Consider the following 13,304-nt stretch of genomic DNA (forward strand, 5'->3'; position numbering starts at 1 on the left):
TAAGTTATAAAAGAAAAACTATGCTGAACTTTGTAGCAACAAATGTTACGGACTCCAAGCTATTTATATTTAAAAAAAATATCTATATTTATAAAGTTGGTTGAAAATGGGTAGTGCTGAGTTTGTATTCTAGTGCTATATGATGCCCTTTTTATTTTTAAAAAGGCTTTAGGCCAAAATTTAAGAGTGCAGTTCCTTTACTGTATTTATCCAGTGTTGGATTGGTTTGTTAGGCTGGTAAGCATTCTAACAATTGATGGAGATTTGGGAAAATTTTAAATATACATGCTTGTAATTTCAGCATGGGGTGTCTCATATATTTGAAGAAATCCTGAATAATGATTCCAAAAAGTAGTTTATTACTCTTCAAATGTTGTACTGTACTACTTTCGCTTGTCCATTTACATAAAAATATTACTGAACTATTCTGGGGTTTGATCTTCACGTTTATGATTTGACTGAATTGCACAATTAAATTACATCCAGGTAGGCACGTCCTGCTTTACATTATTCAATATTTGTCGACATTTTTATTTTTATATGTAAAGAAAACAAAGTGCTAAATATTATGCCTTTGCTTTGAATTGCAGCCAAAATACAGGGAATGAAAAATGCCGTTGCTAAAAATGACAAGAAAAGAAGAAAACAGCTAGTAGAAGATGTAGCAAAAATTGAGGCCGAACTGGAACTAAGGCATGAGGAGGAACTGAAACAGCTCACTCGGTCACTTGATAAGTCTAGTACGGTGAGGGAATGGTATTGTGTTTAGATTCCTCCTTCTTCCAAATAAAATAGATTCCTCCTATTAAAAGGGATGGAATATGCAGTATTCAATATATTTTAGAAAATTCTTGACGTTGTGCATGATGCAGCCGCAGTTTGAGAGCTTTAATCATAGGCCATTCTCATTCTTTTTTCTGCATAGCATAATGCAAGAAAAGCATAGACGATCAAACTTTAATTGTACTTTTAAACACACATCAAATTATTTTCTCATTAATATTTTGAATAGAACAGTGAAAAGTTATTTGGTTATGACATAATCTTGAGCTTTATCCTTATGGTTTATAATGTATTCTGCTTCTCTGGCTTGTCACAGCTTTAAAATAGATTCCCAATCATTTGCTGTATTTACATATCGCATTGGTAAACTTTCATCATTGGTTAATCATGCTTGCAAGTGAAAACTAAACTGAGAATAAACACTGCACTTCATAGCTGCTAGTTCAGTCTCTGCATCATAGCGGCAGGTCGGGGCCATAAAAGGAGCGGCGTGCGGCCCCTGGTCAGCGTGGAGGCAGGCCACTACAAGGTACAGCGCAAGCTGGTGCAGGAGGGCAACGGCAGCGAAGAGTGACATCAGCAAGGTCCAGGTCGGTGATTGGAGCGTGGGCAGATGCAGCAGGAGCTGAGAGATTGGGGCGAAGGAGCTGTGGAGGGTTGCGATCGGGGCCCAGGGGAGGCGTGAGTTCAGGGGCAGCACGGGCCAGCCCACACTGCGATGTGTGCGTGCACTAGGTCCGTGCAGCAGAGCAGGTCTCCAGTTGTCTTGGGTAATCCTTCCCACTGGACCAAGACCTAGCTCCGTGAAGCCCGTGTGGTGGCTGGTGTGCAATGGTCACCACACATTTAAAAAATAATCCACTCACGCAGCATCTTCCACCCTTGAGGATGTAGTTCAGGTTCTTCATTTGGAATATCCCTTTTTTTTGGTGTGGAGGCAGGTCATCCTCGTTTCGAGGGACAGCCTATGATGATAAAAACACGCAGTTCTCAAACACCAGTTAAAAGCTAGAATGTTACTGTGGAAATCTGCAGAGGTGAAAAATGTTGGTGAAAATTATTCTGTATGGGAGGAAAATAAGAGTAAAGACTTCAGCGTAATCAAATAATATGTTAATACAGTTTATCACATCATGCCTTCACAGTTTGAAATAAATCTAATAGTGCATAATTATGTAGAGCAAATCATTTTGATGGATTTAAAAAAATTAAGTTAGTCAAATCTTAATTTTACTTTGGAAAATTTACCAATGCAGTCATAATTTGCAGGAATTATAGTTAGGACTATGTAGTAACCGGCACAAAGTGTGCTATTACAAAATTGTGCTTTATTTTTCCTGCATCCAGTAACTCATGAGTAACCAATCAAATACTGCAATTTACCATGGGAGCATTTTCAAGTTGCATACCCTACTCCATAGTCTTACAGTCACCAAGTTATCTCTCCAGAATGTTTTAAAATCACAGTTGCTGTATTGATTTTATGCCACTGGATGTCCCTAACTTGCATAATATCATACCAGCAAAAAAATCAACACTCTGATAGGGTGGGGGGGGGGGAAATATAGGCCCGGAATTTGTGGTGGTAATAACGCCGAAAACTAACAGCATTCGCTGTTATTACCTCTTTTTGAAACTGGCCGCAACTTCAGGATGTAGCGCATCCGTATCCTAACATGGAAATCCTGAAGTTGCGGTCAGTCATTCACGACTCCGGCACAGGCTACGCTGTGGCACCCTCACCTACCCACCCCGTGCCATAGCCGGCAATTGGTGTAATCAGTAAAACTGACACAAACTTGTGTTTTTCCACGATAATATCGCTGTTAACTTCCCCATTAAAAGTTAGGCCATGTTGCATTATGTGTAACTTGGGTTTTAACAGCATATTGACTGCTAAACAAATGTTATGGCCCTGAAAAATGTAATTTTTAATTTTGTGGAATGTCAAATTTCTCCATAATGAAAACTGCATTTTTTAAGAAACTTAAAATTATATATTTTTTAATACTCTTCATTTTTATTTCAGGTTTACCTTTTTCCCCATGTGAGATCCCCAATCTTTGTTTTGCTCACCGTAACAATTGTCAAAAGTCTGAATAAAAGCAGCTCCTTTACTGATTTCCTGTCTGAGAATTCTACATTGTGATTGGCTGCTTAGACAGCTTGTTGCCATAACAGCAACTCACACTAGGAATTCTCCATTATTCTACATTGATCTGACTTGCACATTGAGAAAGACAAACTTCTTGCCAGAGTTTACGAGCTATTTGAGCAGCTTTCTTTGGGGTTAGCGGCGTACGCCTTTGCTTCGCTGCTGACCACAATTTCCAGGCCGTAGATCGCTAACTCAGTTTGGTTTTAATTTCATTGATCTTGGGTATATTGCAATACATTCCATGTTTTCAACCATTTACTGGCCAAAATTGATAAGGGAACAGAAAGCCTTGGAGCTCTATTTTTGGAATTTAGTCACAGGATTTCTATAGGCAAACAAGGGCAAAGACTTTAATAATGTAAATTAATGCTCTAAAGCAATGTTAAAATCTGAGGACGGGTTTTAAGTTCTGATCATATTCTTTCCCTTTTAGGTTGAATCTTCGACCAACGGAATTGCAAGTTTAGAATTGGAGATCGATAATGAGAAAGAAGTTAAGCAGTCTCGGGTATCCAAGGCACAGAAGAGAAGGGTGCGTTTTTGACTATAAATATCTTGGGGCTAGACTTTGCATTGGTGTCCAGATCGCCCAAAAGTGGGTGGTATTTCCGGCATTAGCGATTTTAAAACCCGCTAGTTTCCACTTTTTAATCTGGGCGTTAGCCGTAGCGATGTGAAATGGCCGTTAACGATTTATTCAATCGTGCAAGGCCGGCTTCCATAGAAATATAGAAAATAGGTGCAGGAGTAGGCCATTCGGCCCTTCGAGCCTACACCACCATTCAATAAGATCATGGCTGATCATTCACCTCAGTATCCCTTTCCTGCTTTCTCTCCATAGGCCTTGATCCCTTTAGCAGTAAGGGCCATATCGAACTCCCTCTTGAATATATCCAACGCACTGGCATCAACAACTCTCTGCGGTAGGGAATTCAACAGGTTAACAATTCTCTGAGTGAAGAAGTTTCTCCTCATCTCAGTCCTAAATGGCTTACCCCTTATCCTTAGACTACATCCCCTGGTTCTGGACTTCCCCAACATTGGGAACATTCTTCCTGCATCTAACCTGTCCAGTCCCATCAGAATTTTATATGTTTCTATGAGATCCCCTCTCCTCCTTCTAAACTCCAGTGAATACAGGCCCAGTCGATTCAGTCTCTCCTCACATGTCAGTCCTGCCATCCCGGGAATCAGTCTGGTGAATCTTCGCTGCACTCCCTCAATAGCAAGAACGTCCTTCCTCAGATTAGGAGACCAAATCTGAACACACTATTCCAGGTGAAGCCTCACTAAGTACAACTGCAGTAGGACCTCCCTGCTCCTATACTCAAATCCCCTAGCTATGAAGGCCAACATAACATTTGCTTTATTCACCGCCTGCTGAACCTACATGCCAACTTTCAGTGACTGATGTACCATGACAAAGCAACAGTCTTTTCCCCCCATTTCAGGAGGTTAGGGGGTCATCTGCACATGTGCAGAAGAGAGTGGAGAGAGAGATTATTGAAGTTTGTGATTGTTATAGGTGATTTTGTTCAATGGAGAATATTGAAGTCATGGAGAGGAAGGTAGTTGTGAATGAGGAAGTGGTCGAAGAGAGAGATGGGAGGACGAAGGCATGCAAAGCGCTTCACTGAGGAGGCCAATGCTGCCTTAGTTGCTGAAGTGGAGAACCGATGGGCCCAGTTGACCCGGGATGGTCATGGGAAACCATCTCCCAGGTTTTATCAGCGCATATATGGTCCAAGATTGTCGAGGTAATTTCATCAACCACACACGAGGTGAAAGAACCCAACCAGTGCCACAAGCGCTGGAACGATCTCGTTGGTTCTGGCAGAGTAAGTATCACATTTATTTACATCATAAATTGTATTGATGCAATGATTAATTTTAAATGCAGTTCTGATGTATTGTAGTTAGGCTGGTAATCTTGGTGTCATAAGAACATAAGAACATAAGAATTAGGAACAGGAGTAGGCCATCTAGCCCCTCGAGCCTGCTCCGCCACTCAACAAGATCATGGCTGATCTGGCTGTGGACTCAGCTCCACTTACCCGCCCACTCCCCATAACCCTTAATTCCCTTATTGGTTAAAAATCTTATCTATCTGTGATTTGAATACATTCAATGAGCTAGCCTCAACTGCTTCCTTGGGCACAGAATTCCACAGATTCACAACCCTCTGGGAGAAGAAATTCCTTCTCAACTTGGTTTTAAATTGGCTCCCCCGTATTTTGAGGCTGTGCCCCCTAGTTCTAGTCTCCCCGACCAGTGGAAACAACCTCCCTGCCTCTATCTTGTCTATTCCTTTCATTATTTTAAATGTTTCTATAAGATCACCCCTCAGCCTTCTGAACTCCAACGAGTAAAGACCCAGTCTACTCAATCTAGCATAATAAGGTAACCCCCTCATCTCCGGAATCAGCCGAGTGAATCATTTCTGTACCCCCTCCAAAGTGAGTATATCCTTCCTTAAGTAAGGTGACCAAAACTGCACGCAGTACTCCAGGTGCGGCCTCACCAATACCCTGTACAGTTGCAGCAGGACCTCCCTGCTTTTGTACTCCATCCCTCTCGCAATGAAGGCCAACATTCCATTCGCCTTCCTGATTACCTGCAAACTAACTTTTTGGGATTCATGCACAAGGACCCCCAGGTCCCTCTGCACCGCAGCATGTTGTAATTTCTCCCCATTCAAATAATATTCCCTTTTACTGTGTTTTTTTTTTCCAAGGTGGATGACCTCACATTTTCCGACATTGTATTCCATCTGCCAAACCTTAGCCCATTCGCTTAACCTATCTAAATCTCTTTGCAGCCTCTCTGTGTCCTCTACACAACCCGCTTTCCCACTAATCTTTGTGTCATCTGCAAATTTTGTTACACTACACTCTGTCCCCTCTTCCAGGTCATCTATGTCTATTGTAAACAGTTGTGGTCCCAGCACTGATCCCTGTGGCACACCACTAACCACCGATTTCCAACCCGAAAAGGACTCATTTATCCCGACGCTCTGCTTTCTGTTAGCCAGCCAATTCTTGATCCATGCTAATACATTTCCTCTGACTCCGCGTACCTTTATCTTCTGCAGTAACCTTTTGTGTGGCATCTTATCGAATGCCTTTTGGAAATCTAAATACACCACATCCATCAGTACACCTCTATCCACCATGCTCGTTATATCCTCAAAGAATTCCAGTAAATTAGTTAAACATTATTTCCCCTTTATGAATCCATGTTGCGTTTGCTTGATTGCACTATTCCTATCTAGATGTCCCGCGATTTCTTCCTTTAATGATAGCTTCAAGCATTTTCCCCACTACAGATGTTAAACTAACCGGCCTATAGTTACCTGCCTTTTGTCTGCCCCCTTTTTTAAACAGAGGCGTTACATTAGCTGCTTTCCAATCCGCTGGTACCTCCCCAGAGTCCAGAGAATTTTGGTAGATTATAACGAATGCATCTGCTATAACTTCTGCCATCTCTTTTAATACCCTGGGATGCATTTCATCAGGACCAGTGGACTTGTCTACCTTGAGTCCCATTAGCCTGTCCAGCACTACCCACCTAGTGATAGTGATTATCTCAAGGTCCTCCCTTCTCACATTCCCGTGACCAGCAATTTCTGGCATGGTTTCTGTGTCTTCCACTGTGAAGACCGAAGCAAAATAATTGTTTAAGGTCTCGGCCATTTCCACATTTCCCATTATTAAATCCCCCTTCTCATCTTCTAAGGGACCAACATTTACTTTAGTCACTCTCTTCCGTTTTATATATCGGTAAAAGCTTTTACTATCTGTTTTTATGTTTTGCGCAAGTTTACTTTCGTAATCTATCTTTCCTTTCTTTATTGCTTTCTTAGTCATTCTTTGCTGTTGTTTAAAATTTTCCCAATCTTCTAGTTTCTCACTAACCTTGGCCACCTTATACGCATTGGTTTTTAATTTGATACTCTCCTTTATTTCCTTGGTTATCCACGGCTCGTTATCCCTTCTCTTATTGCCCTTCTTTTTCACTGGAATATATTTTTGTTGAGCACTATGAAAGAGCTCCTTAAAAGTCCTCCCCTGTTCCTCAATCGTGCCACCGTTTAGTCTGTGTTTCCAGTCTACTTTAGCCAACTCTGCCCTCATCCCACTGTAGTCCCCTTTGTTTAAGCATAGTTTGAGACACTACTTCCTCACCCTCGATCTGTATTACAAATTCAACCATACTGTGATCACTCATTCTGAGAAGATCTTTTACTCGGAGATCGTTTATTATTCCTGTCTCATGACACAGGACCAGATCTAAGATAGCTTGCTCCCTTGTAGGTTCTGTAACATACTGTTCTAAGAAACAATCCCGTATGCATTCTATGAATTCTTCCTCAAGGCTACCCCGTGCGATTTGATTTGACCAATCGATATGTAGGTTAAAACCTCCCATGATTACTGATTTTTCACATGTCTCCATTATTCCCTTGATTATTGTCCGCCCCACCGTGAAGTTATTATTTGGGGGCCTATGAACTATGCCCACCAGTGACTTTTTCCCCTTACTATCTCTCATCTCCACCCACAATGATTCAACATTTTGTTCATTAGAGCCAATATCATCTCTCACAACTGCCCTGATATCATCCTTTATTAAAAGAGCTACCCCACCTCCTTTCCCTTCTTGTCCATCTTTCCAAATTGTCAGATACCCCTGTATGTTTAATTCCCAGTCTTGGCCACCCTGCAACCACGTTTCTGTAATGGCCACCAAATCATACCCATTTGTAATCATTTGTGCCGTCAACTCATTTACTTTATTTCCAATGCTGCGTGTGTTTAGGTAGAGTGTTTTAATACTAGTTTTTAAACCATGATTTTTAGTTTTGACCCCTCCTGCAGCCCCTTTATATTCATACATATTGTCCCTTCCTATCACCTTGTGGTTTACATTTACCCCAGTGCTACTCTGCTCTGTTGCCTCCTGTCTTTTGCATTCTTTCTTGGGGTCCTGTTCATCTGAGCTCTCACCCACTCTAACTAGCTCAGAGCCCTCTTCTGGGTTCCGAATACTCCTCGCATTGAAGCACCGAGCTTTCAGGCTTGCCTTTTTATTACACTTTGACCCTTTAGAATTTTGCTGTACAGTGGCCCTTTTTTGTTTTTTGCCTTAGGTTTCTCTGCCCTCCACTTTTACTCATCTCCTTTCTGCCTTTTGCTTTTAATCCTAACCTCGATCTTATTCAAGTTATTCTCAGACGGTAGATATAACCATGCATGCGAAGTGTAATAGCATATAACATTAACGGTGACAATGATTACCATGTGGATTGTCTGTGTGTTGTATTGTGTTGTGTAATAAGAATCATATGATATCTCCGTAATCTGCTATCTGTTTTATCTGTAAAAAATACCTAGCATGCTCTTGTCACCTTTGCAGAAGAAGCTTTCGAGGAATCAGGCCGAGCAGCAGCGCATGGGTGGCAGGCCAGCAGATATAAGACCCCTGACCGACCTGGAATAGCGGGCATTGTCCTTGGTGGGGGTCCACAACAGGTCGGCCACCCATGGTGGTGCTGAACCTGGTCTTGCGCCACATGAGTAATGTATAAACCATTGGTGATTTAAAGTAATTTAATGCCATTCACCTCCGTATAATATATGATTGATGCAATGTTATGTAATTAATGATGGGATCATGGAAATATCATTGTAATGCAATGCAGAGTCTGTCATGATAACTATCATGATAATTATTATATGGGGTGGGGTGCTGCAGGGATCAATGCTGGCACTGCAATTATTTACAATCTGTATTCATGACTTGGAAGAAAGGACTGAGTGTAACGTAGCCATGTTTGCTGACGATACAAAGATGGGAGGAAAAGCAATGTATAAGGAGGACACAAAAAAACCTGCAAAAGGACATAGACAGGCTAAGTGAGTGGGCAAAAATTTGCCGGATAGAATATAATGTTGGAAAGTGTGAGGTCATGCACTTTGGCAGAAAAAAATCAAAGTTATTGTTTAAATTGAGAAAGATTGCAAAGTGCTGCAGTACAGCGGGACCTGGGGGTACTTGTGCATGAAACACAAAAGGTTAGTATGTAAGTACAGCAAGTGATCAGGAAGGCCAATGGAATCTTGGCCTTTATTACAAAGGGGATGGTGTATAAAAGCAGGGAAGTCTTGCTACAGTTATTCAGGGTATTGGAGAGGCCACACCTGGAATACTGCGTGCAGTTTTGGTTTCCATATTTACGAAAGGATATACTTGCTTAGGAGGCAATTCAGAGAAGGTTCACTAGGTTGATTCCAGAGATGAGGGGATTGACTTATGAGGAAAGGTTGAGTAGGTTGGGCCCCTACTCATATTGGAATTCAGAAGATTGAGAGGTGATCTTATCGAAACGTGTAAGATTGAGTGGACTTGACAAGGTGGATGCAGAGAGAATGTTTCCACTGATGGGGGAGACTAAAACTAGAGGGCATAATCTTAGAATAAAGGGCCGTCCATTTAAAAAAGTGATGAGAAATTGCTTTTCTCAGAGGGTTGTAAATCTGTGTAATTCGTTGCCTCAGAGAGCTGTGGAAGCTGGGACATTGAATAACTTTAAGACAGATAGACAGCTTCTTAACTGATATGGGAATAAGGTGTTATGGGGAGCGTGCAGGGAAGTGGACTTGAGTGGTCTTGGATCTGACCTGGAGACGGTGAAGGTTGAACAGCTTCCCACTGGTTCTGTATGGCTCAGACGTGGACCATGTACAATAGACACCTCAAGTCGCTGGAGAAATACACCAGCGATGTCTCCGCAAGATCCTCAAATCCCCTGGGAGGACAGACACACAAACATTAGCGTCCTCGTCCAGGCCAACATCCCCAGCATTGAAGCACTGATCACACTTGATCAGCTCTGCTGGGCAGGCCACATAGTCCGCATGCCAGACACGAGACTCCCAAAGCAAGCGATCTACTCTGAACTCGTCCACGGCAAACGAGCCAAAGGCGGGCAGAGGAAACGTTACAAGGTCACCCTCAAAGCCTCACTGATAAAGTGCGACATCCCCACTGCCACCTGGGAGTCCTTGGTCATAGACCGCCCTAAGTAGAGGAAGTGCATTCGGGAGGGCGCTGAGCTCCTCGAGTGTCGTCGCCGAGGGAGTGCAGAAATCGGGGTCAGGCAGCGGAAGGAGTGTGCGGCAAACCAGGCTCCCTGCCCACCCTTTCCCTTAACGACTATCTGTCCGACCTGTGACTGAGACTGTGGTTCTCGTATTGGACTATGCAGCCACCTAGGAACTCATGCTAAGAGTGGAAGCAAGTTTTCCTCGATTCCGAGGGACTGCCTATAATGATGATGATGGACCTGAGTCCATGGTCGGATCAGCCAAGGTCGTATAAAATTGTGGAGCAGGCTCGAGGGGCCATATGGCCTATTCCTGTTCCTATTTGTTATGTTCTTATGTGATGTCTGTCAGTATATTTACAGCAGTAGTGTTGCTCCTCGTGCTCCTGTGTAAGGTAAGCATTCTCATGTGACCCTTGCATCCACTTCTCCTAACCTCATTTATGTTTTCTAGGTCACCAGATAGCACCGGCGTTCCAGGTACCCCAGGCACCTTAGGTTCGTCAGGCTGCAGAGGTTCCTGTGGTTGTCTCCGGAGGCGAGGAGGCAAGAGCCTTGCCCGTTTTGCTGCAGCCCCTCCTATCCACTGAGGATAGTGAGGAGGTGGAGGAGGAGCTTGCAGCCCTTTCATCCTGTGTTCCTGCGGCCACGTCCTCTTCAACCGAGGAGGTATTGGGGCCAAGTGCCTTACAGCAGGGCACCCCGAGTGGTTCCATGTCTGCGCCGACCCCGCGGAGGTTGGTTCGACGAGGTCGGATTGCTCCAAGACCGGCGGATCTTAGTGTGGACATGGTCAACATGTCCAGGGCGAGCGTTGACGTAGGTCGAGAGCTCCTCCAAACAATGGGTGAATTATTTGGCCAGGTTGCTGCTCTGTCCGCAATTGTCTCCGAGAAGATGACGTGGATAGCAGTGGCGCTAGAAAAAATAGCTGAGACCATGGATGCCAGTGGTCCCAGAATATGGCACTGCACCCCAAAGTGCCATACCCCCCATTGTTAAGAACGCATGCAAGTCAGGAGGAAGCTCCTTGGAAACGTCCTCCCATCAACAGCCCAATCTGTGGATCTGCCGTCACACCACCCCCACCCCCCCACCCCCCCCCACCAGCCACCGAAGCAGCACTCGAGGTGTCCTGTTGCAAAGGGACTTGGAGTTGGCAGGGGGAGGGGAAGAGTTAGGGTACAGACATGGAGGGGGAAAAGGAAAGGAGGGGCGTGGCCGCAGGTAGAGAGGGAGGGTGTGGATTGTTCTTGGCGTTTCTGTTTTTAAAAAAAAAATTAGCAACACCCATCCACCAACAATTTTTTAAAAGTATGTTGTTGCTGTACTTATTGTAGTTAATTTTAAACATGTGGGGTGGGGGAGGTGGGGAACATGGTTGTTAATAAAAATCATTGTTATTTCTAAAATTTGTTTATAAAATTTGTTATTTATAAATGTTTCACTGGTGGGGGAGGGGGGATACATGGGTTTTAACTTGATGTTGTGTTTGCTTAAAAGAAATTGTAGTAATAACATTAAACATTTTTTATTTAACTTAACATTGTTGTGCAGTGTCTTCAGATAACAGAAACATTAAGGATATACAAAGTTTGCAAACACTGGCCAGACCAGAAAAGGCAAAGATTAAATGTAACGTAAATCGACTGTAACTGTCACCAACGTAAAGCAAAGCATTCATTTATGAGCTGCAGACACAACAGTCGTGCATCTGCGTAACTACCACGGGCCTTTTCCTGCAGTCTAGAGTGGGGTGGGGGCATGGTTTCAACGCCAGCCTGATTGTCCTCCCCGAGGTCCTCGTCCTCCTCTTCCACCTCCCCTCTCTCCTGAGGTGGACCGGCAATCCCATCTGGCAATTCTTGTCCCATCCTGATAGCTAAGTTATGCAACATGCAGCTCACAATGAATTGAGTGACCTGCTCAGGGTGATATTGTAATTCATCTGAGTGGTCCAGGTATCTGAAGTGCTGCTTAAGCACTCCCATTGCCTTTTAGACAAGGTTGCGTGTGGCTATGTGGCTTTTGTTGTATCGCTTCTCGGCTTCTGTCTGGGGCTTACGCAGGAGAGGTCATCAGCCATTGGCAAGGCCTTATCCTTTATCCCCCAGCATCCAACCGTGACTTTGTGGCTGACTGTTAAATAGGTCAGAGACAGTGCTCTCACACAAGATGTGCGCATCATGGATGCTCCCTGGAAATTTTGCATTTACTGCCATTATTATTTGCTTGTGTGCAAGTCGTTGACCATTCAGGGAGTGGAATCCCTTTGGTTCCGCAACACCTCTGCATCCTGAAAAGATGCTCCCAGGGCGATGTGCGTACAGTCTATTGCTCTCTGCACCTTGGAGAAGTTTGCTATTCTCGAGAAACTCAAAGCCCTCTCAGTCTTTGCCTCCCTAGTCATAGGGAAGCTTATAAAGTCCATCCTGCGTGCGTAAAGGGCTTTAGTCACCTGTCGAATGCAGCAATGTGTGGCGTGCTGAGAGATACCGCAATGTCGCCAGCTGAGGCCTGAAAGGATCCTGATGCATAGAAGGTAAGTGCCGTAGTAACCTTGACCTCAACGGGCAGTGCAGTCCTGATCGTGCTGTTAGGCTGCAGATCTCCCTTAATGAGCTGGCATAACTCACTGATGACCTCCTTTCGGAAGCGCAGCCTCCTAAGGCATGTGTTCTCAGACAAGTTCAGGTATGACTACTTATCCCTGTTAGTGTGTCAGGTGTAAGTTCTCCTCCTCATCAGTCTGCCACCTCTTTGGGCATATAATGCTCTTCAATATACCTTCTACCATCTCTAGTCGTCATCAATATTGGCTGAGAAATTACAGGCCCCATTACTATTACTATGTGTGTATTCAGAATTAATAAATTGTCCATCAAAAACTCATTAAAAAATTCAAATTGATCACAATATGATTAGATGGTTAAGATTTAAAAGCACTCACAAATTAATTCAAAACTCCCCTGAACTTGAAGCAGCCTTTTATGAAAAGTCCTCCAAATGACAAAATGGCATCCATATCACTGGTTAAGGTCAGGTGAGTGCAGCTTTTTTTCAGCGTTTTTTTTTGGGGGCGATATATGGACGAGATGCTGAAAGTAACGCTCGCCGATTTTTCTGGGCGTTGGTTTCCATTCTAAACAGTCTTCTGGATGGTGCACGATTGAGGATGTCATAATTTTAAAAAAATGTGCGGGCAGTTTAGCTAATTCTCGGTGTTAACTTTATGCTGAAACTAATGTGGGTGATAAA

At 43.5% G+C, this 13,304-nt stretch overlaps 1 protein-coding gene across 1 annotated transcript in view; it reads left to right on the forward strand.

Annotated features, from left to right (window-relative positions):
• The window catches only part of otud6b (OTU deubiquitinase 6B), a 36,805-nt gene that overhangs the window by 11,833 nt on the left and 11,668 nt on the right, over window positions 1–13,304 (forward strand). The window contains exons 2-3 of the mRNA XM_070893843.1: window positions 591–745; window positions 3,375–3,473. Of these exons, the coding sequence (XP_070749944.1) occupies window positions 591–745; window positions 3,375–3,473 (254 nt within the window). The remainder of the gene's footprint in view (window positions 1–590; window positions 746–3,374; window positions 3,474–13,304) is intronic.

This window comes from Pristiophorus japonicus, chromosome 1 (assembly GCF_044704955.1).
Source record: "Pristiophorus japonicus isolate sPriJap1 chromosome 1, sPriJap1.hap1, whole genome shotgun sequence".
Lineage (NCBI taxonomy): Eukaryota > Metazoa > Chordata > Chondrichthyes > Pristiophoridae > Pristiophorus > Pristiophorus japonicus.